This window comes from Dermacentor silvarum, chromosome 3 (assembly GCF_013339745.2).
Source record: "Dermacentor silvarum isolate Dsil-2018 chromosome 3, BIME_Dsil_1.4, whole genome shotgun sequence".
NCBI lineage: Eukaryota > Metazoa > Arthropoda > Arachnida > Ixodida > Ixodidae > Dermacentor > Dermacentor silvarum.
In genome coordinates, this window is record NC_051156.1 from 229,176,275 (window position 1) to 229,200,220 (window position 23,946).

Here is a 23,946-nt window from a genome sequence, read left to right on the forward strand (position 1 = left end):
CGCGGTCGTTGTGGCGAAACCACACTGACGATTTTATCGATCAGCTGCAGAAAAAACTCGAGTGCTTCTTGCTACCGTGACTGCAGCGGCCGTATCAAGCCTTTAACAGAACAGCATGAATAGCAAGGCTAGTTCATCCGTGCCTCCGGCTAAAAAAAGAATCGCCAACCCACTGTAGATCAGCCGCAACAATAGTAATTTATTTCACTGCACACTGCGAAGGTGCACCAAAAGAACTTTCGTGCGCTGCACGTCGTGCATTTTACTTTTATACGGTGAAAACAACAACACGCGATAGCTGTTTTACCGCGACGCGTAGGAAAGTTTCAGGTGACGCTGCGAACCGCGCCGCTGTCGGCGGCGACATGAAGTGCGTCAAGCTCTGCCGCGGTGTGAGCGCACTACAACTCTTCTAGTACACTGTAGATGGAATAGCGGCAACTCCGATCGAGCCATGAACGAGCGATTTAGTCCAGAAAATCAAACTTTGGGGCCTAACTTTGCCCGAAAAATCGGTCGCGATAATGCATTGGTGCATTTATGGAGTCCGGAATACCCATCAACTCCAAATTTTTGGAGTCTGAAAATTTCGTCGGCTACTGTAGTTTGTTTCACACTTAGGGGAAAACTCGGAGCGCATTGCAAGGTGCTCCGAGTTTTAAGTGTGAAACAGACTGTACATGCAAAGTGCCTCGAGCGGCCAGTCGTGCGGCAATTTTGCGTGTATTTGCGGGCTTCTTTCATGCTCAGAAAAACACTTTTCTGTAGCACGGATTGAGCAACAGAAAGCTGTATCGGGAGTTTTTCATGTTGCTCTACAATTTTCTCACTGACATATAATTATAATATTTTAGATGTTGATTAATTAAGAAAAATTACGTTATTAGACGAAATGCAAAAAATATACTAAGTATCTCCAAGCAACAGCAAACACGATTACCTTCAGTACAGATACGTGAAAATTACATATTTTAAAATCTTGGTGCATGATAGTCAGGACAATTTGTAAATTTGGAGTGATACAGTCAAACCTCGATATAACGGAGTTGTACTTGTAGCGAAAAACTTTGTTACATCGCGAATTTTGTTAAATCGATGTTTGTTATATTGAGGTTTGACTACAAGGAGTGTACATTTGGAACGATAGTGTACAAGCCTATATATACCATATTTACTCGCATAATGAACGCACTCGTGTAATGAACGTACCCCCCACTTTTCCAATCAAGAAGTGTGTTTTTCTTTTCCTCACATAATGATCATACCCTGAACTTGCTACCGTGAAATAGGAGAGACATGGTATGATTCGGCGCCCGGCGGGTACGATAGTATCGGACGCCGTATCGTACCGTGTGTCTCCTACTTTTATTGTGACAACAATCAAATGGGCACTCCAGGCGCATTTTTGCCGTCGGCGTTGACAATTGCGGCTCAATCTCCTGCGTTTGAGCGAGGAAAGCGGGGAGGAAGCGCGCCATATTCCGTCGCACGCATGGCGTGCAAGGGGGGGGGGAAGGGGCAAAGCCACGCGCACCTTATGCCTTTGTGCATACTCCGTTGTCGCCGCTTAGTTTGCGTTGAAGCGATACATAGCATGAAGGTAACTTTACTCGCTGTTGCTGCCGCACTTGGCTCATGCCAACATTTTGACAGCGAGTGTCCTTGGTCATCGAGTGTGATGTGCTCATGTTTGCCTGTGCGCACTTACACCATGCTTGTTAATTTAGATGGTAAGAGAATGTTTGCAAGCTTATACGGCCGATAAGACTACTATTCTTACTTCGTATAGTTGTCTACACATTTGCTATCGCAATCGATGGTTCGCCTTTCAGGCTAAACTGCAACATTTTAGAGGTGGCCGCCGAAAAAAAAATTGCTCCAAATTTTTCCAGTCAAATGAACGCACACTTTGCTCATATTTTTCGTGAAAAAAAGTGCATTCATACTGCGAGTAAATACGGTATATTTTGTTTACACTTTGCTAGTCTGTCCTGCAATATGCACACAATTCATTGGAACTCCAAAGATACTTAGCAAGCAACGGTATATCGTTTGAATGAGCTTTTATAATCAAACGGAAAGGGACATGTCATCATACTCCTTGAAAACCTCTGGCACCATCTTCTGATGGCAATGGTGCTGGCTGGGCTCACAATGATTACTGTATTTACTCTCTTCTAATGTATGCCTTTTTTTTTTCTAGCGAACATTGGTCCAAAAGTTGCTTGAACAGTGCAGAGGATACGAAATGAAAACCACATTCATGGCATTTGCCGAGCCTACCGCAAGTGTTACCGTATTTACACGATTGTAGGTCGACCCATTTTTTCAAATTTGGCAATCCAATGTTGGGGGGTCGACTTAGAATCAAAACCGAACCGTGTACCGCTAGTAACGGCAAGAGAAACGAGAAATCAGGGGCACTATGGTGTGATTACAACTTTGCACCTACGTTTTTATGGTTACGGTAGAAGCGTAGCGTATTAATTTACCGTATTGAATACATTTGTATTGCATACATTTCGACTGTGCGCACCGCGAGCGCACGGCTCTTGTGGGAGCATTGATCATGGAAGAGCCGCCGTTTGGGGGGTAATAGTAGCTGGCGGAAGAGCCGTCGTTTGGGGGGTATTAGTAGTTGGCGGAAGAGCTTTTCTTTGAGATACAATTGTTTTCGACAGCCGCGCGCATCTGTCACTACTGCTGTTGTGCTGAATCGTCGCGCCTGTCATGAGTGCCAAGAACTTTCGGCGCTCGTTCTCAGTAGCGTTCAAACGGGCTGCTATCCTCCATGAAGAGGAAGCTAACAACTGTGCAGCGGGACGCAAGTCTGGAGTCAGTGAATGTGTGGTGCGGCAGTGGCGGCTTCAGTGCGAGGAAATTTGGCCTCCCTGGCTACTGTGTGCGGGTGGGTCCTCTCTACGTGGGCGGCTGTACCGCGCAATGTCGTGGTGCGGTCGTGAAGTGTGGACTCACACTTGATGACGACGTGCTGTGGGTCCGCAGCAGCTATGACGGCAGCAGTACCAGTGAGGTCAACTCTAGTGACGATGAGTAGTCCTAGCAACCCCATCAATAAATTTCCCTTGAGTGAAATGCACTCACGTGGCTTTTCTCCCCCCACCTCCCCTTTTTTTTTGAGACATGCAATTTTGGGGGGGGGGGGGGGTCGACCTACATTCGTGTAAATAGGGTAATTGCGAGCGAACATTTTTGCTTGAAAATTTTCTTAGAACAGGCAAAAAGATACTAGGTCTTTTCCGCAGATGTGTTACACATTCACTTAACTCTAGTGTCACCAAGACAGACACTGTAGCGACTGGGGTCACGATTGGGGTCAGACACGCTTGTGCTGACCAGCTAAGTTTGAATTATCTAGTGTAGGCCAAGTACAGGATTGAAGTAGAGAAAGAGTTGGCCCCCAAAAATGCACGGGTCCAGCCTGAATCTTTACTCGAGATTTAATTAAATTAATCAACAATATAATCAGTTGGAGTACTGTATTTTCTAAGTAAGATTATTAACATGATCAATCTTCACAAGATACCGAGCAACAAGGGGCAGTTTTGGAAGTGCAATGAGTGTACAAAAAATTTACATTACGTTTGGTGGCAGGTTGAATCGTGGTTTCCACAAGTTACATTCGAAATCACAGAAAAGTAGTAATTTCTTAATTAGTGGCAACTCAGCATTCAGAATTATTTTTTAAGCACTGTTTCGAGGCTACACACTTTGCTGTTGCTCAAAGTGACAGTATTGTATGTTCTCATTACATATCCTCCAGCTCCTCTTGCCGCGAGCGTCTGGTAATGCATGGTATAAACAATGATTTGAGCTGGCTACTTGGCCCTGCCCTACTTGCCTGTCCCAGACGTTTTTGGCCAGCCCACACTGAAGTGTGGATGATCTTGAGGAACAGCTGTCCAGTGCGTGGGTTGAAGATGAAGATGGCACCATTGATGGGCTTGGTTGTCAGGTTCCCTTCAAAGGTCTGTTGGAAAGATTACCCATGAAATATCAGTGGTCACTGCACGAGACACGAATTTAATGGAAGTTCCACATCCACCCCAATGGTGGTATTCACTAACGCTCCCAGGGTAGCTGTCCCTGGACAAAAATTTTGACAGTTCATGTGAGGTTTTCGTCTCTGACGGCGAGTGAGCGTATTGATTGAATAAAGTATTTGAATAGCATTCTTGGCATTATCGGACCAGGAGGATATTCTGTAAGTGCCCACTTAGTGGACATGTACAATTCGTCTGCTACTGAAGTTCTGAAGTAGACAGGCGCCCCCAGCCAATCAGCACTTCAGCAGCAGACTAAAGGACATGTCGACTACGTGGAGCTGCTTGATGCTGTGCAAGCGAGCGCCTCACTTGGTTGTTTTTGGTGCAAGAGGAGCGCCACGCACGTGGCGGATGGCCACCAAATCGCGGACTTGGTCTCTGCGAGCACTTCTGTCCTACTACATGCAGTCTGTGATGTTGGCTCAATGCGGGGAACGCCGCAAATGACAGAACAGCCTGCCTCTGCCGGTTCAAGGTTCATCCAAGTCAACAGGACTGATCGAAACAACAATGCGACGTGGACAGAGGCAACGGCAACAAAAGCAGCGTGTATTTCGAAACGTGTGAATGCATGTACAAAGATCCAGTCAAGTGTGCGCCCATGCCCGGTCAAGTGCATGCCATGGACACCATAAGTTAAAAAAAGTTTCAGACCTTCATATACTAGAAGAGAACTCTAATCAGTGTTGGCATACAAATTTGGAGTTCCCTTTCATAAGAGTTGAGCGCACTGTACACCTTGATTTCTTTGTAACTAAGCTACAATCCCAGCTTGCTACATAGGCGGAAAGTTTTCATTTTTCCGGGGGGGGGGGACCAGCTTTCCAAAACCTACCCGTGTGTGTGAGTGTGTGTGTGTGCGTATATATATATATATCCTTTGCTAACAATTTTCTATTTCGCGCTTTATGGCGAAAGCAATTATATCGACACTCGAGGCAAATTTTTGCAACTGTCGTTGCTGTGATGTTCCGTATAAAATCCAAAAGCCATACAAATGAGCGACCCATACACTGTGGCTGCAGGAAAAAGCACATAACAGTGAGCCGAAAAGTATGGCGGCTTGATGGGCATTACCTTCCCACGCACACAATATTCGGGTTAGTTGTAGGTCATGTAATCAAACGCGAATGGGAAGGAGCGCATGCGTCTTCTCCTCTAGCCCTGCCGTAGCTGTGAATGACTTTGCGCAGTTGACACTTATGTGGCCCGCGTGCAATATCTAATTGTTGGTAATCATTGGTGGGTGCAATGATAAAGGGCGAGTAGGGATGGCTGCTAACTTCATGCGCGCTGTCTTTCTTGCCGCAAAGTTAAGATACAGAGGTCATTGCAGATCACTGGCAGAGGCCGTCTGTACTGGACATAAAAAAGGCAGATAATGATGAATCTCATTTTCGGAGTTGCGGTGAATTACACGGCTGTACGAACCGTTCACCTCCGCTGTAGGCGTTCTTCATAATGCTTGCATTGTGAAAGCAAGTGCTCGAGGTCATCCAGTGAGGTATTTACAGGTTTACATGGTTCGTGCATTACACTATCCTTCCTATTTTAATTTTAGGTGAATGTTTACTACAATTTATATGGCCACTATAACTAATGTATAGACTCGTGTAAGGGCTGCACTTTTCTGTCGTAATTTTGACGGGCTTTTCATGGAGCCAGGCCATTTGACCTCATTTTTCTAAATACTAGTGTGAAATAAACCTCCGCGATCGCCTCCTCTCGACATCCAGTAGTGACGTGCAAAAGCACGCTACGCATGACAATTCGCTGTTGAGCCCAATAAGAATCAGCGCATGGAACGCGATTGCTTCTTGATTGGATGTCTTTTTTTTTTAAATATTGGCTGTCAATTTGGGGGTGCGGCCCTTACACGGGTGCGATCCTTACAAGGATTTACACGGTAACAATCTTCCTTCGTGTAATTGTCTACTACTTCGCTATCACTAATACTGCTTCACCTGCCCGGCCAAAGTGCACTCTTTTTTTTAGTACTTAGTGTCCGAGTATAAACGCTGCTGCGCATGACTTCTAGATTTCTATTTATTCTGGTTACTGAGTGAATTCTATCGTGATTTGATCCCGTGACCTCATACTTAGCAGTCCAACACCATAGCCACTAAGCAACCACGGCGGGTAAGCACAAAAGTAACTAGAACGCCAATGCACTTCTCCGCAATGTTCGGGAATTAATATTTCGAAGATGGTGGCATCCTGAGAATTGGTTCCTAGTGCATCCGCCTTGCGAACTCCACGGCTAGAATTTGTGAATTGCAACATGGGCCATAATTTAATATGTTAAAAACCTAATTGGTGAATTTTAGTGAATTATTTGATTAGACATTTCAATTTTATCTGCAAGTAATGTCCGCCTCTTTGAGTAGACCAGCTCATGAATTAGAATTGTGCTATCTGCCACAGGCAACCTTTAAATATTTTTTGAAAGTGTTTGCTGAAACACCCTGTATTTATGGGCTCTAAGAGGCGATGTTTCCATCCCTAACGCGTAAATGTTGTAAATAATTAGAAGAGCTCTTTTTTTTCTTTTTTGTCGCCAGTCGTTACAATGCCTACTGGAAAGAGAATCAATATTGAGACACATATCACTCATGTGCTTTTCACACGCCGTTGATAGAAGACTCTGCCGAAGGGGATACTGAAGTCTGCAGGTTTTTTTTTCAAGGTCAAAAAACCACGAAAAGTAATTTGAAGTGAGGTGAACATACCGTATTTATTCGAATCTAGGCCGATAGTTTTTTTCAAATAATCACATACGAAACTCTAGGGTCGGCTTAGATTCGAGGATTTTAAAAAACGCGCCAGTTTTTAACTGAAACTGATAAATATGGTGCATAGTTAGCGCCATCTAGAAAAGTCAGTACCGCAGCCGCTACTAGCCGCGCCAGTAGCCAGCTGAAGTACACGAGCGACGTCGCCATTTTGACCTGCGTCGTATCGGTAGTATCGGTATGGTGCAGCATCGGCGCGCGTTGTGGCGTTATCGTAATGGCACCAAATGGGCGATGCCACTATAGTGCCGCTTTCTAAACGAATACTGTATTTACTCGAATCTAACGCGCACTTTCAATTTCAACACGACCCTAATTCTGCGTCGGCATTTCAAAATGGCCGCCTCGCACGCGCGTCGTGCCTAGCTACTGTAGCATGCGGAAGCTTCCTCCGTGTGCTGCAGTACACGTGCTTAGGCAATAGTCTACCGTCTGTCTTCACGTTCTCAGCGTCTGCTCTATCTATCAGCATGAAGTACCGAGTTCATCATGATGCCGCATTTAAAAGGAAAGTGATCATCTGTGCGGAGACGGACGGAAATCGGGCCGCATCACGGGCGTTCGGGGAATCCGAAACTTGCGAGCGGGACTGACGCAAACAGAAGGAGAGGATTTTCGCCAGCAAAGCAATGCGGAACGGTTTCAGTGGACCGAAACAGGACGTAATCTGCGACGATCCACTCCGGCGATACGATCAGGCTTGGCCCTATCTTGAAAGCAATCTGCGACTGGTAAAGTCCGCCGCGCGCCGTGTTTTCGCCGCGTTGAAGCGAGAGGCATGCTAGCACGAAGGCGCGCTTCGTCTCCAGCGTTTTGACAGTTCGTTTCCGCGGTCAACGAGCGAGGTGTGTTCATGTTTGCTTGAGCGCGCGTGACACCGTGCTTGTTAATAGCGGTCTACTAATTTGCTACCGCATTCGATGCATCGCCTTTCGGGCGAAACTGCGACTTTCTTTATTCATCGCAACATCAGTGCATCGGGAGGAAATCTATTTTTCCAAATTTTTCCTCACGGAAAACGGGTGCGCGTTACAATCGAGGAAGCGTGAGAATCTCGTAAATACGGTAGTTGAGCTAGCCGTAGAGGCATCGTCAAACGTTCAAACCGGGCGGAACTTCGGCATCGGTCTGTCGTTGGAGGGATGGTTTTTGCGTGCGCCGCAACGTGCGCTCCTTCCAAAAATGCAGCATCTCTAATGCGCTGGATGGTACTGAATATAGCGCACTGTTTGAAGATGTCAGCAGTAAGGAAGATAGCGACGAGGCTAGCAGCGATGGTGACATAGAATGAGCTTGGCATGTTCAAATTTAATAAATGCTGTTTCATTTTGCGAATGCTGTCCTCGCTTTTTCGTTCGGCCTACATTCGAGGTAAGTTTTTTTTTTTTTCGGACTTCGAACTTTTGGGGGGTCGGCTTAGAATCGGAGTCGGCCTAGATTCGAGTAAATACGGTACATCCCCATATTCATTCTCTAGGCATAGGCTGTCCATTAAGTTGGCTACCTCCTTTCTCTTTAATAACATATAATAAACTTTGTCCTGTGTATACATTTAAATATATTGTGTCTGTGCATGGTGTTCTCAGCAGAAATTAAAAAAAAAAAAATATGTTGAAGTGAGGAAACACGGATGAGGTAGCCGCCGCTGGTGCTTCTAATGCCCTTGTCCTGCTATTGCCAGGATTTGCCGAAATAAAGGGAAAGTATAAATTAAATGCCTTGCACGCCCGCGCTAACAATATGCCGTGGGCTGTTAGCCACAACAAAAGTGAAAATGCAGAGGCAACGCAAAAAGAATCCTCAAATTATGAGGGTAACACAACTCCGGTAATGACACTTTAGGGGGGGGCTCGAGCCCCGGAGCCCCCCTTCCGTAGTCGGGCGTAGCTACATTTTTGTTATGCCTGATTGCACGTACCTTATGGATGGTGACACGGTAGACGTTGGTGTCGTCAACAAACCAGATGATCTGGTTAGAGAAGAGCTCGCCATAGTTCTGGGAGCTGAGGTAAGGCTCAGTGGGCTCAGAAGAGTACAGCTGGAGACCCTTGCGAATGCGTTCACGCAGCACATACAATGCTGGGTTGGCCTTCATGATCTTTGCCATGGCCTGCTGGATGAGTGGTTTACAGCCCGGGAACCAGTTGCCATATGCACTGAAACATACACATAGATTATCTTTATTGATTATCTCAGTGATGCGACTGGCCCATCCCATTTCGAAGAAGCTTTTGGAGCAGCCAAAAATGCATTTTGGAGCACTAAATTAGGGAGCAGGATTAATGAATGCGACTGCAAACTCCATATTATAAAGTCAGGCATATTATAAAGCCACATTATAAAGTCAAAAAATTTGTTATTTCTTGATTTATGGTATACATGTTTTAAATCAAAACTTGAGTGATCAATTCCAAAACAACTTCATTTTGTTCCATTCTTCAAAAACGCTTTCGTTCCGAAATATTAATAAAATTCGACACTCAGTAAGGTAATTTTACATTCACAGGTGTGAGTCTATACACAGGCCCCTCCCCCAAATTTACGTAGCTTATTGTTGGGGATTGTCACCCTAAGAGGGCTGTAACACAAGAATGGCACTGCTATAGTAAAACATTGTTTGAATTTCACAAATGTCTGAATTAAGCAAATTATCGAGGGTATAAAGAAAACAAACAAATGTTTTTTACATCAACACGACTTCATTTATTGAATGAATCGGCAAAATCCTGTATCTATTTTCCACAAAAGCAAAGTGGAAACTGCAATTCTCGTCATCGCGTGACTGATTAGCGCTCGCAGCAGGGAAGGCCTCGCAACTTCTTTCACAGCGCGACCGCGGCACGCGTCTTTATCCGAGACGCGCTTTTCACTACCGCACACAAACCCCCATCATTTCTTCGGCAGGTTACGGTGGCTAGAAGGGGGAGGTGAGAGCAACGGCGGCAGCGGAGTGTTTAACCCCTTAAGGGCTTATGATGACCAAAGCTCGTCATGAACAGTCGCCACTTTTTTGCTTATGACGACCTGTGGTCGTCATGGGTGTCTTCCGCCATGTTCCAAGAGCCTTTTGAGAGAGCCCAGCTCGTCAAATGGTGCTTTTCTATTTACAACATAGAGGGCAGAATGGGCTCCGTCATTGGCGCTTTTGTTGAATGAGCGTTTGCGCAATAGTTGGCGGAATGCTTGCCTTGTGTTTCCCGTGCGTTATAAACAAACATGGCCACATCCGCGTGACGTACTCGCGCGGGAAATCTTTCTCCCTCAGATGATGAAAGTGCGAGTGATGAGGACGTGGTTGTCAAGTTTGATTCTTCAAGTGAAGATAGTAATGACGTTTTTACGGACAGAGACTCCGAAGCGGAAGAAAGCAGCGATGATACGATGGCCAGCGCCCGCGAATGGTACCGGATAAACCCCGACAGCATCCCAGCCAGACCTCCACGGTTTGAATTCAAGGGTTCTCCGGGAGTGACGATCACAGTGAGCTCTCCCCATCAACCACTTGAGCTTTTTGAGGCTTACTTTGATGATGAACTGTATCATAAGTAAGAGGCCGGCGGCCAAAGAAAAGAAGAAAAGGATGATGTGAACGGAGCGTTCCAAATGGCACGAGACCGCGAGGCCCGTGAACTGAGCTGTGATCGAGGGAGAAACAGCACGGTTCGAGCATTATCGACGTACAGTAAAACCTCGATAATTCGAACTCGGTTAATTCGAAATTTCGGTTAATTCGAAGAATTTGAGCGGTCCCGTCATTCTCAATGCAAATTCAACCGGATAATTTGAATGGCCCGCATGGCTCTATTCGGATAATTCGAAGTTTCCGGCTGGTAGCAATGTGCGGTGGTTAGGTTAGGGCGCTCCGTAGAGTCGCCAACCGATTTTCCGAGCTCGTGGGGACTGAAAAATAGTCCGAAAAACTCGTTAGGCAAAGAAAATTATTAGTGCGGCTTGAAAAAAAAAACTCTAATAATGCCCTGCCTCATACTACGCTTGGAGGGGATCGACTTCCTTGGATTTGCGCAGCAGTGACGTTGTCTCCGTGTACAGTCGACACGAACGTCACCGCGTTGGCGATCTCCGCCAACGGAGTTCGCCATGGAGATCCAAGAAACAAGCTTCGACCGCTTAGCTCTAACGAAGGCACAGGAGGTGGCGCCGATCACTGAGACATGGCCGAGACACCTGCTCAATGTACACGCCGCGTTCAAAATAGTAACCGAAACTTTAGAGGACCAAAAAAAAAAAAAAAAAAAAAAAAAAAAAAAAAAAAACTCGCTGAATTAACAAGCGTGGAGTCAGCGCGCACGAGCGCGGCCGCCGCAGCAGCGAGCGAAGGTTCTTGCGGTCTATCGCTTCAACGGAAACTGAGCGGCAAAAGCACAGCGCATAGGTCAGGGCCGTCTGGAGATCGCTTTCAAGATACGGCGCGCGCGAGAACCCGCTCCGGCGCTCAGTACGCAGTTAGAAGAGTAGAAGTCCCCCCCCCCCAACGGCCTTTCGAGCGAGGAAGTCGCGTTTACGCTCCGCCGTGCGTTCGCTCTCCATAAAAGCACGCGTCCCCCGCGCGCTGTCACTCGCACATACGGCGGGTTCGCGGCAATAAAAAAACATACCACAATAAATGGTTAAAAGGATAGTGCAGAGCGCATATACTCGGAAGGAAAAAGACAAAAGTGCAGTACTCTGGAGCGTTTTATCAGCCAAGGAAGAGCGGCTATGGCCTCCGAGACGGGAGGATGGCGCGAGCTTTCTATTGATAGCGCGCGCCTTCCAATCTTGGAGGCTATACAGCGAGCCACTGGAATCCAAGCCAGTGCAAAATCCAACATGGCGGCCTCCAAGATTGGGTAGTGTGGCTCGGAAAGAGTGACTTTTAGTCCGGGAAATCGACCTTTGGGGTCTCAATTCGTCCGAAAAATTGGGTGCGAAAATGCATGAACTCAATGGGAACCCCGACGGTGCATTTTTGAAGTCCAGTATATCCATCAAGTCCAAAATTTTGAAGTCAAACACCCCCACGCCTGCTTTCGCGGCAGTTATCGATTCCGTGAACATCGTTCGCAACTTTGTTGAGTGCAGTGCGGGTGATATTTGTATGCTACGTGCTGTGAGCCAGCTGGAGAGCATGGCACTAGGGGCGGCGAACTACCGCGCCAAGTAATCCCGCATCAGTGATTACTTCGAGTAATCTTTCTTGGACATGGAAAATAAAGATGGTTTCTTTTTGCGGCAAGTTCTTGCTTGTTTTCTTTTTTTTTATTTATTTCGGTTAATTCGAAAATCCGCTTATTTCGAAGAATTTTCGTGGTCCGGCGACCTTCGAATTATCGAGGTTTTACTGTAGCTCTGGGCCGGCAAGGTCGCATCGTCAGCTACGCTCTGGCGACGGGAGACTTGGAGGTTTGGCCGAGTCCGTGACGCGGGCAGTCTGAGGTGTAGCCGTCGACCTCGGAGACGTTCGAGCGAGGCTACTTGGACCAGCTGCAGCATCACACGGTAAACCGGGCACTCCAGAGACGATCCCCCTTCTTCGGCAGACCAGCTCGTTCGACAATCCCCTGAACGCCATGTCGGCACTCGGGAAAGGAGCTAGACGGAAGTGACGGGCGAGAACGTCGTTAGGCCGAATCCATTGAGCCTCCCCGCCACGTCAGCAACAGCGACCGGGTTAAACAGGCTTCGGAGAGGAGCGAGTTGACAGACCGACTTCAATACAGCAAGGATTATGTGACGATCGGCGAAGACAACCACATGGAGAAAGATCCTACAAGATTCCGGCCGGGAAGATACGAGTAACAACAACGATGAACTCAGTAACAACTATCCATGTTTGTAACGTCACAGCCATAGGCTAAGGTTGCCAGACTTTTGTGAAGGAAACGCCCAGGACTAACGTAGGCAAAGCTAAGGGCAGGTTTATTAGTTCATTAGGTTTATTTTTGGTAACCCTTATTTATTCATGGTGTTTTAGTTAAGTGTGTGCTAGTTCGAGTGAGTTCATAGTTCGAGGTTTTAGGCTTTGAGTGCTATTAAAATATGCTTGCTGTGTTGCCATGCGTTTCCCAATCTCATCTCTATTACACATGCATGCCTGCGAGATCAGTGACAATAAACAAACACATCACAAACTGATTGTTGTTATCGTAGTCGAGACAAACCGGTACGCCTCTCAGCTATTGAATTCGAGTAACCTGAGCCAACATTCTCGCTTCCGAAAATGGTCTGCATTTACACGAGAAGAACTTCGGGTTTCTCTTAGCCTCTTGTTGCTGCAGGGAATTGTACAGAAACCAAATGAAAGGATGTACTGGTTGAGAAACCGGCTGATTGAGACTCTTGCTTTTGCCGAGATAATGCCCAGAAACCGGTTCCAACTCATCATGAGAATGTTGCACTTTGTTGACAACATGACCATCGAAAATTTGGAAGGACACCCCCAACCTCATCTCAGAAAAATCTGGCCGGTGTATCAAGAGCTTCTGACTAAATACCGCACGTTGTACGTGCCTGACCGTGATGTACGTGTCGACGAGAGCTTGCTGCTTTTCAAAGGACGGCTCAGTTGGAAGCAGTACATGCTCCTGAAGAGAGCAAGGTTTGGCATCAAGTCATTCTTGCTGTGCGAGTCTGAAAGCGGCTATATTTGGAACTCAGTAATATATACAGGGAAAGGAACCAACCTTGAGATCTCGTCAGTAGGAACAGAAACTTTCGGAGCCCCTCCTAGACAAAGGCGACTGCATCACAACCGACAACTTTTACACATCACCAGAACTGGATGACTTCCTTCTCAAGAGATCTACCGATATCTATGGCACAACACGAGCCAGTCGCAAAGACCTTTCTCCTGGTTTCGCCAGGGCAAAGCTCAAGAAAGGCAAAATGAATGATGAATGCCTTTCAAAGGGGCAAGTGTTTGGCTGTACAGTGGATGGATAAAAAGCTGGTAGCAGTTTCATCCACGGTACACAGTGCTGAAATGGTGCAATTCACTGACGAAATGGGCAACCAAACCTTGAAGCCCGAAGCTATCCTGGATTATAACCATACAATGGGAGGAGTCGACAGGGCAAGTGAAAGAAGACCTCATACAAGAAGATCTTCCAACACTTATTGGATGAAGCGATCTACAATTCATTCGTCCTTAATCAGAAACGAGGAGACAGAGCATCTCATCTGGATTACTGGCTCAAACTTATTGAGGCAATCACCAAGTACTCCCATAAGAGCAGTACCAAGAAGAAAGGGCGGCTGGGATGTCCCCTGAACATCAAGCGGTTTATTGAGCACCACTTTCTGTCGCATATACCAGCAACAGAGAAGAAGCAAGAACCGACATGCCTCTGCGTAGTCTGCTACTTGAAGTGAGACGAAAATGGCAAAAACATCCGCAAGGAAACCAGGATCTGGTGCAGGTGGTGCGAGAAGACTCTCTGCGCAGTGCCGTGCTTGAACGCTATCACATTAAGTAAGGGACCACCGTAAGCCTTACTGCAGGCAAAAAGTTCCAAATTTTCAATTTTATCTGAAAGCCAGGTCTCCACTAAAACAACAATATCTGCATTACACGTATCGACTATCATTCTCATGGTAGCTGACCGATTGAAGCACCAGAGTTCCCTCTGGTAAATTTAGTAGGAAACTCAACTGCCCAATGATACACCCATCTGATAACAGCTGGCACTAAGAAGCATCACAGCAAGGGACATTCGTTTCCAGCATATCGTACATGATGAGATGAGTCAAGGCACCCGACCTGCCTTTGATCTTAAAAAAATTAATTGGCCAAGTCTCAGGTGCCGAAACCACAATCTAATTATGAGGCATGCCATAGTGAGGAACCACCGATTTTGACAACATGGGTTCTTTACCGTGCACCTAAATCTAAGTTACAAGATCGTTTTTCCATTTCACCACTATCAAAATGCGGCTACTGCAGCCCCAATCAAACCCACGACCTTGAGCTCAGCAGTACGACGCCATAGCCACTGGGCTACAGCGGTGGGCGTTTTCAAGTCCTCCCTTTTCTGAATCACGTTGAATGAGCACATTATGACAAGCAACCTTCGTGCTCCATTTTTCATCGTGAAAGGTCATGTCCTACCTCCACAACAAGCGAGCAGCTTCATGCTCAGAGAAATGAATGTTGGAGATAACACAAACTCGATGAAACAATTTATGGAATAGAGCGAGCCTAAGGCCAGCTTTCTTTTCCTAGAGCATGACCATGAGTCCTACAGCCCATACCTGTGCAAGTTGTAGGCCAGGTCAATGGCAATAAGCACGCCTGTGGGCGAGGGGTATATGCTCATGTTGTCAGTTGTGTAGTCCAGGAACTTGGCTCTGGCATAACGTTCCACATCATGAGAGTCGTAGTCGCCCCATCGTAGCTGCACATCAATCCAGTATTTCTGTGTTGTCGTGCCATCCATGGTGTCCCTATTATGGTAGAAAAGAAGTTGCTGGACTTTTACGCAGGCACAAACACACCCACACAATGCTCTAAAGGCCCAGCCAAATGTATTGTAAACAGTGTGAGTCCAACACAATTTGTAAATGACCTTTTTCGTGAGAAGTAGAGACCCTGCTGTGTTGGGGGACAACTGTGACCCTCACTTAGTGGAATGATGACATACAAGCATTTCTCATGCACAAGGTTTTTAAGGGTCAAGATCGTACTAACAGTTGGTACAGGTGAAGACCTGATATAAATGGCAGATGGTACCAGTCCATTCCAAATAGAAGGTCATGAAAATGAAAGGCCTTTTACAATACAGCCAAAGACACAGAGAGCACAAATTTTCACTAGCCACCAAAGACAATAGTCGTCTGACACCATTCAAAAGTGAACCTGCTGACCTTACAGTGGCTAACACGAGGGACGCCGTTGCAGAAATTTTTCCACTACTTCGATCCGTAATGAAGTGGCATTTCGTATGTTCAGCACGCATGCATTGCCGCAACAAAGAACGCTGTATATGCACCACCTAGAAAAAATTCCTGCAGCCAATCGCCCGTAATAGTCGGGTCCGTTAACTCTTTCCGTACCTCGCCCATTGGGCATCATTAGCCCGCTATTGGACATGAAGGTGGAGAACTATATTTTAGTTTTCTAAGCAGTTCGGTTTTTTCCACCAGGCGGGAATGTTTGAACGCGCTCCGAAGTTTTGTGATTGTCAAAGAAAAATGGCCGCCTCCGAAAGCGGCGCGTGCACTTCAAGAGATCGCACATCTCGTGATTCTGCTGCATCTGCGGCTGATTTTAGCGATGGATCGAGCAACAGCGAGTTTGAGTATGCCGCTTTTTCGTCAGACTTTGACTCTGACAGCGACAACGACGCAAACCAACCCGGAACATTGGGGGCCACAGCCCGCCCGGCACGCCCAACAGTGCGTGAAGTTAAATTTTTGTAGTGGAATACCTGTTCCCCCAATTAAAAATTTCTATTTTTTTTCGCAGATAGTGCCTATTACACGGCAATACAGTTTGTATACCTCATAATTTTCGTTACATTTTTTTCTTAGCAGATGCAAGCATGTCTTAACTTTGTTCAATTTTATCCCAATCTTGATTTTGGCAATTTATATCTTTTTTATGACATACATCTGGTTAATAAAACTTTGTGAAAAGTGCATTCATTCTGTTTTTAAACGCGAAGCATTTCTTGCCGGCGGCGCTGTCCCTCCCTCCCGCGGCGTCCCACACTCCCACAGCGCATGCGCGTCCCCTCCCCCTCTCTCTTCTCTCCGATGCTCCCCCCCTTTCTCTCCTCTAGGAATCCGGAGCGGCGTGCACGACAGGTGGTGCGACAGCTGCATACTCCGCTGGGAGCGCCACGGTAGTTCCGCGGTATAAAAATGACGCAGCGCGTGCGCCTCATTCTCTCTCTTGTGCAGCGCCACGATGAGCGCTCGGGCCGCTGCCACAAAACCATCTTCCGCTCAAGCTAACCATCTCCCCGCTGCTTCGCATCCACACATGGTTCCCTTTAGTGGGAGACGGAGTAATTTTTGTATATGTATTACATATAATATTGAGTGCAATAGCTCCTTCACAAAAAAAGAAAATCTGGTGTAACCTATAAAAGCACCTATTTTCCCCATGGTAGGGAAAGAGTTAAAAGCATTTTGTAGGAATAATATAGGCAGACCCAACTAAGAAGAATCGTCTATTACAGTCAACGACTGAATTTTCAAATGCCGCCACATACCCATAGTCAATGTATAAGGAAGTCTGAAATTTCAGACAAAAAACCTTCGCCGTCTGATATTCCGGACTTTTTGTCATGATCACAGGTGCGAAACAGCATTAACGCAGATCTGCTGGCAGCTGTAGCAACCACCTTGGCAACGCTAGGCCTAGCTACTTCGACGTTCGCTACAAAGCTTCTTGCTGTTCAGTGCCGTGTTTTTCATTAAAGCAAGTCGCTGATGTTAGCAATGGCGCCGACTCAGTCTTTGTAATTCGCGCTAATGGCTTCGAAGCTAGGAGAGCATGACACGTTGCATAATGCCGGTTTCCAAAAGTTAGCTAAGCCTCAATACAGCTGTGTTACACGGTGAATCATGCCAAAAGTCAGAAGGGGCAATTGTCACAGGACACGGTATGTATTCTTTAATTATACACACATGCATCTGCCGTCTCCTATCACAGTACGAACACCTTCTTTCTGGGGTTTTACGTGCCAAAACCATGTCTGATTATGAGGCACGCCACGCCGTAGTGGAGGGCTCCGGATTAATTTTGACCACCTGGGGTTCTTTAACGTGCACTACAATGCAAGCACACGGGCGTTTTTGCATTTCGCCTCCATCGAATTGCGGCCGCCATGGTCGGGATTCGATCCTGCGATCTCGTGCTCAGCAGCGCAACGCCTTAGCTAAGCCACCCCGACGGGTACAGTATGAACACCGATACGCCTAATAAGTGTACTGGCAGGTCTTCAGAGAGTTTGGACGCACCTGTGGCAATTTGAGCCCTTGGGGGCAGTAAAAGGCATGCATTAATTTTTTCCGATTGCCCGATTTTTCGGACGTTAACTATATATCGGAAAGCATGTTGCATGTGGATTCATTGTAATGGGCATGGACTTTATTCGCTCATTTGAATGATTTGAAAATCCTGAATACAGGGGTGGAAGCAGGCTCTAACATTTTGGAGCAGGGCTGAGCAGCAAAATGATCGTTTTGGAGCAGCAAATATGCTGCTTTGGAGCCGAAAACAACTATTTCGAAGCAGCATCGCAGCAACAAATTTGTAGTTTTGTTGCAGGGAAAGTGAGTTTTGGAGTGGGTTGCCATCCTAAGAACACTTAAATATAGCAAACTTTTGCTTTCAACAAATACAAATGCCAAGAGAGAAAACTTTATATGTCAAGGTAAAATTTTTGTGGAACATTCTATGCTCTTCTTGCCAAACTACTTAAACGACAAATATGATCAATCTGCAACTGTAGGGAACTGTAATGGTAGCACAAGTTCTAGTAACAATAAGGACGAAAGCACAACACAATAGCAATAAAAATCCACGTTTTGAGCATAAGAGGCATGAAATACACATCAAAAACCAGTAGTTGCAATTGAGCATAAAGAAACAAGTAGAAAGTAGCTCTACAAGAAGCACAAGTAAATCATGCGGGATGTAAAGCTGTGTGTACTTTATCAACAAATAACTGGAAAAAAAGTACACTGCCACACAACACTAGCACTTAAAGGGAAAACACTAGCACAATGTGAAATTGTATGTCATCCTTTATATGACAGGTATGTGTAAGACTAAAGAACAAGCCTTACTTAATATGTATTCTCTAAACAAGACAAATAGGTCTAAGTGAAATATACGCATCTGATTAACTAAAGAAATATTGCAAGTTGAAAATTGTACTTTCAGGTACAAGGCACTATTAGTAGCCAATAAATCAAAATGCAAACCTAAAGCATGGGCAAGCACAGCTGCCTATTGAGTTCCAGGATATTGTGGCACAAAACTGCACCCACATTTAAAATATAACAGGTCACAACACAACATCAGAACAAGAAAGCTGAAAGCAATATATAAAGGAGACAACCCAAAGGCTAACCCAACAACAGCGTCTCCCGTTATGAGTTGTGTAAACCAGCGGTGTACATACGCCAAGTTTCGCCCGAGTAGAAACTACAATCGCCTAAATTTGGGTGAATAATTGTACTAAAATGACGTTTTGGCGAAGCAAGGGCAGTTTGGTGCAGAATGGCGCAACTGGCACAGCACTTCCACCCCTGTGAATACTGAAATTCAAACTGAAGTGGATACCAATAGCACAGTATGCAATTGAACATAACAAAAATATCAAATATTCATCCAAACCATAAAAAAAAAAAGCAAGCACTCGAGCACCTTTAAGAACTTAAAATCCTGTCTAGGTACAGTCAATGACCAATTTTTCGGACATGCTGAGAGAGAGAGAGAGAGAATGAACTTTAATCCAAAGAGCACGCGAGCGTAGGTACAATTCGGACGCCTTCATAGCACCGCCACATCCCCGATAGAGCCAATGTATAAGAAAGTCTAAAATTTTGGATGCTGAAACTCTTCGCCATCCGATATTCTGGACTTTTTGCCGTGACCGAAGGTACGAAACGACATTAATCGAAGCCACCGTTTTTATCATCTCAAAGCCTTGAACCAGCACTTTCACATGGCAATCTGCTGGCAGCTGTGGGCCCCACTGGGACAATGTTCACTACAAGGCTTCCCGCTGTTCGATGCTATGTTTTTTCATTGAAAGAATTCACCACTGTCAGCAATGGCTCCGACTCCGCATTTGTCATCCTCGCTGATGGCTTTGAAGTGCAGAAAGCATGACAACACCCACCCCCTCCTGGGGGGGTGTTAGGGGGCTGTGTATAAATCCCCGAGCATCGCTCCCCGATGCAAGGAGATAATTCTTGAAAAGGCAGTGCCACTGCGTCCAAGGATGGCGTTCCGGGCGTCAGCATAACTCGGTCAGCTGGCGAAGACTTATTGTTTAAGCATTCGATCCGAATTGTCGCCAACTGTTTTCTTCACTACCATGCCCGGCCAGACTACGTCGAAGGGCCAGAGAATCGTAAAGTGAACAGCCCCAGCACTGGTACACAAAAGGCATTTATTACTAGTCCGTGGTGGTATATATACAGATGCATATGGCGGTTAATATTGCCAAGGCGTGTGCCTAGCGCCATCTAGTTTTGCACAAGTCAACTACTAAATACAGTAGAACCTCGCTGATACGTTCCCGCTTAATACGATTTCCCGGCTCCTACGTTCACAATCGCGACAAATAAACATAACCTCATAGAGGAATGTGTTAATACGTTCCGGTTAATACGTTCCTGGAAAATACAATTATTTGGCAGCAACGTTCAGCATTGCGGCAAATTGCGGTCGTGTGATACGTTCTGCAGCAAAAAATTATCATTCGGGTGTGCAAAAAGGCCGCTATCATGTGCATGTGAAGCGCTAAGTGGCAAACAGCCGCCGCACGGCTTCTCTGCAGTGCAGGACTAGCTCCTCCCCGTCGTCGCATCCCTGGTCGCATCCCTGGTCGCATCGATCGTTGCGCTCATAGCCTCGTTGTGTTCGTGTGTGTGGAGTTAGGCCTGTCGCACGTCGTGGTGTGTGTAACGATGGCTGCAAACGCTAAGAAACGGACGACTCTGACTTTTGCTGCTAAACTAGAAGCAATCCAGTGCGTCGAGAATGGCGAGAAGAAGTCGAGCGTTGCAGAAGCGTTTGGCATACCAAGGAGCACATTGAGTACGACAGCACTGGTACAACAGCGGAGCTGACGGATGTGGAGATCGTCGCCAAAGTTACTGCTGAGCAGCCAAATGAAAACGCTGCCGAGATGGATCCCGCAAGCGCTGATGATGCCCCGCTCCCTACATCAGCTGAGGTCATAGCTGCTCTGGCCCTTGTGCGCCGCCACTGCGGCACGATTGAAGGCACCGGCCTATCACTTGTGGATCGTCTGGATTACATTGAGGACGCAGTCGTCAAACACGCCATTGCCAACAAAAAGCAGGCTACCCTTTTTCAGTATTTTAGGCCAACGCAATAAATGCTTTGTTTGAATCCTCAAGTGAGTACTTACTGCATTATGATTGGTTCATTGGTTGTTTTCCACAAGTTTTTGACTCGATTTTTTTATATCGAATTCTGGATATATCAAACTATTTCGCGATCGCCGCGCTGTTCGATATATCGAGGTTCGACTGTATATGTATATATGTATTATGACGTCTCTATTGGCACGACGTTTATTCGGCCCGAGTACTCGGCAGCGAACCAGCAACCATCGGCACTAGTGTGTGCTAGAATACGGTTGTCTAGAACACTCTAGTCGGCACGTACACGCTTGTTCCGGCGCGATGCAGAAATGGCGACCTTGCAATTTGAGGGAGGGTGAAATTTCCGCCACGGGTTCTTTTTTCTTTTTTTTTCCCGTTCCTTCACGCGCAGCATTGAGGGGTCTCTCCTGAGCTTTTGCTCTATGGCGGTGTCGGAGCAATGCCGGTCGGGGCGCCCGCGTGATTTGGCGCGCTGCTAAGAGCATTGTTGGTGCGCGGTATGTACGAAATAAGCGTGTTCGAATTAACGAGATTCGACTGTAGCTAAATTAAAGAGTCAGAGGTGAACTCACTCAGGCACATGTACGTAAAAAGCATTTATTTCTTGAAGAAAAAGTCTCTAATGTCCTTCTATCTCGGTAGACAATCCTATCTCGGTAGACATAGCTCGCTGAGACTAGGTAAGATGGCGCAAACACAAAGAACACGGCCCGAAGCACAGCAGCCACTCCGTCCGATGGGCGGCCGCCGAAAAGGAGGAAAAGTACAAAAGCGCCACCGCTTCAAACTCTTCGCGCCCAGTCGCGGAGTCCGCGCTGTCCGGCGCCGCGTCCGCGCCTCCGCACCAAAAGATAACGGGAGAAAGCGCGTGACTGCGCGCTGTTCTCTTTCGCGGCCGTCAGTGGGGCGGCGTTTATTCGTATCAACGGACGCAGGCCGAAAATCGATTTGTAACAACCGTTCTCTAGCACGTTGCAAAGTAATGGGGCACGGCCGGGACCACAGAAAAATTCGTATCATCCGGAAATTCGTATTAGCCGTGATCGTATCATCGAGCTTTTACTGTATACAATCACGGACTAGTAATAAACACCTTTCGTGCACTAATGCTGGGGCTGTACACTTCGCGGTACTCCGGCCCTCCAACGTAGTCTGGCCAGGCATGGTGGTGGATACATCTTCCAAGGACAAAAACGTCTGCTTCTTTGTCAGCTGTGACATGCTTCTTTATGTTTCAGGAGACAATGTGGTACCAAATGGTGATGCAATCCAGCAGACATGTCCCACGTGTGTTGCACCAACCTGAAGTCAGATTTGACTCCGGATTTTACCTTGCAACAGCTCCCACAATCCCATCTATCATAGTGTTTCCAATGGATTTCGCCGCATGCAGTCAGCAAAAGCATTTACTGGGGAGGCCATCACAAAATCAGTCACCCTGGGGAGGCTGTCACTGTATTGCTATTGTACACAAGATGCATCCTTACAAACATTTATAGAAAATGTTTAAATAAAAAAATATATAAAAAGAATTATTGCATGCACGTTGTTTTAGGCATACCATTTTACCTACCAACATGATGCAACTTGCGTTCTTGGATGCTCCTTGATAAAAACATGATGCATCGCTATCACTATCGCGGTATGGCTGCTCTCTCTTTTGTTTACCTTGTGTCGTGGCCCCTGCAGCGTCTCAAGATTATTGCTATTAGAACTGTTTGTTTGTCAGGGCTTTTAACAACAGTTCTTGGTTGGATACGCCTAATAAGTATGCTGCCAGGCCTTCAGAGTTTTTGGACGTGCCAGTGGCTTATTTGAGCTTTTAAGGGCAGTAAAAAGCTTGCATTCATATTTTAGGACTGCCCGATTTTTCATACGTTTTTGTAACGCAAGACCCAAATCAGCAGGTTTCAGAGATACCTTTGCAAAGTCCATGTGCCATCCAGTAAATTTAAGCTTTTTAATGTGAAAGGTAAGCTAGCCGGCCAAATTTTACAGATACTGCATACCAGATCATGTGTGGACACACCAATTGTGTCTACATAGGTGAAATGGGGAAATTTCACATCTTGGCTGAAAAATCAGCATAATGTGAACAAGCACCAAATGTGGTAAATGAGCACATGCATACACGTGACCATTGCACAGCCAGGGACAATTGCTGGATGTGCTCCTAATTCAAATGATATCTGACAAGCTTAAAAAGACCATGGCCAACATTCCATTGGCCATAGTATGATTAGTGACTGCAATTTGGACAATTTGGAATGCTCACTTACTTTGAGTCAGCCAGAAGGGATGGCCGGGAGACATTCCACTTGTAAGTGGCAAAGAGCAACACATCAGCACAAGAGCTGTTCATCTTGTAGGATTTCCGTGGGTGGATTGTTTCCTTCTGTACGGTCTCAATTTCCAAGGCATCTAGCTCTTGGTCGAAGACCTGCAGGAAACATTAATGCTAACAATATCACCACAGACTACTGCCCCATACATTACAACCACGTCCTCACGGCTCTGGACAATTACAGTTGGCAATAAGTTACAGCCATTGATGGTGGATCAAATAGAGAGCCCTACCCACATAAAAGCCTTGCAACAGACCTTGACATGGACAGGAGCTGCTCAGCATTGACCTCAATCGCCATTCAGATTCATCAGTATTAATTAAGAATGTCTACGATATGTCCACTGTCACTCTCAAACTTATCCCTCTACGTACCAAACAGTTTGACCAATCTATTTCTTTCTTCCAGGCTCCATTCTAAGTATGCTTGACACTTCTGCCAAGGGAAGGGAAGCAAAGGAAGGTGTGGCATTTGCTACCAAAATGCTTACATCCTTTTTATACCGTAACAGCCGCTGTGTAAACTACAATGCAACAGCAAGTGAAAGGCTACACTTATTATTTCAGCACTCTAAAAGAGAGAACAGTTTTTGCTTGCAACTTTTACTGACATACCACATTTACTCTATCCTAACGTGCCCTCGATTGT

At 46.1% G+C, this 23,946-nt stretch overlaps 1 protein-coding gene and 1 pseudogene across 1 annotated transcript in view; one reads left to right on the forward strand and one right to left on the reverse strand.

The window, feature by feature from the left end:
• LOC119446842 (pre-mRNA-processing-splicing factor 8) overlaps nt 1-23,946 on the reverse strand; it is a 253,265-nt gene that overhangs the window by 31,344 nt on the left and 197,975 nt on the right. The window contains exons 27-30 of the mRNA XM_037711405.2: nt 23,233-23,393; nt 15,110-15,301; nt 8,778-9,015; nt 3,863-3,991 (exon numbers count right to left, since the gene is read on the reverse strand). Of these exons, the coding sequence (XP_037567333.1) occupies nt 3,863-3,991; nt 8,778-9,015; nt 15,110-15,301; nt 23,233-23,393 (720 nt within the window). The remainder of the gene's footprint in view (nt 1-3,862; nt 3,992-8,777; nt 9,016-15,109; nt 15,302-23,232; nt 23,394-23,946) is intronic.
• LOC125944453 (piggyBac transposable element-derived protein 4-like) lies at nt 13,184-14,355 on the forward strand (annotated as a pseudogene).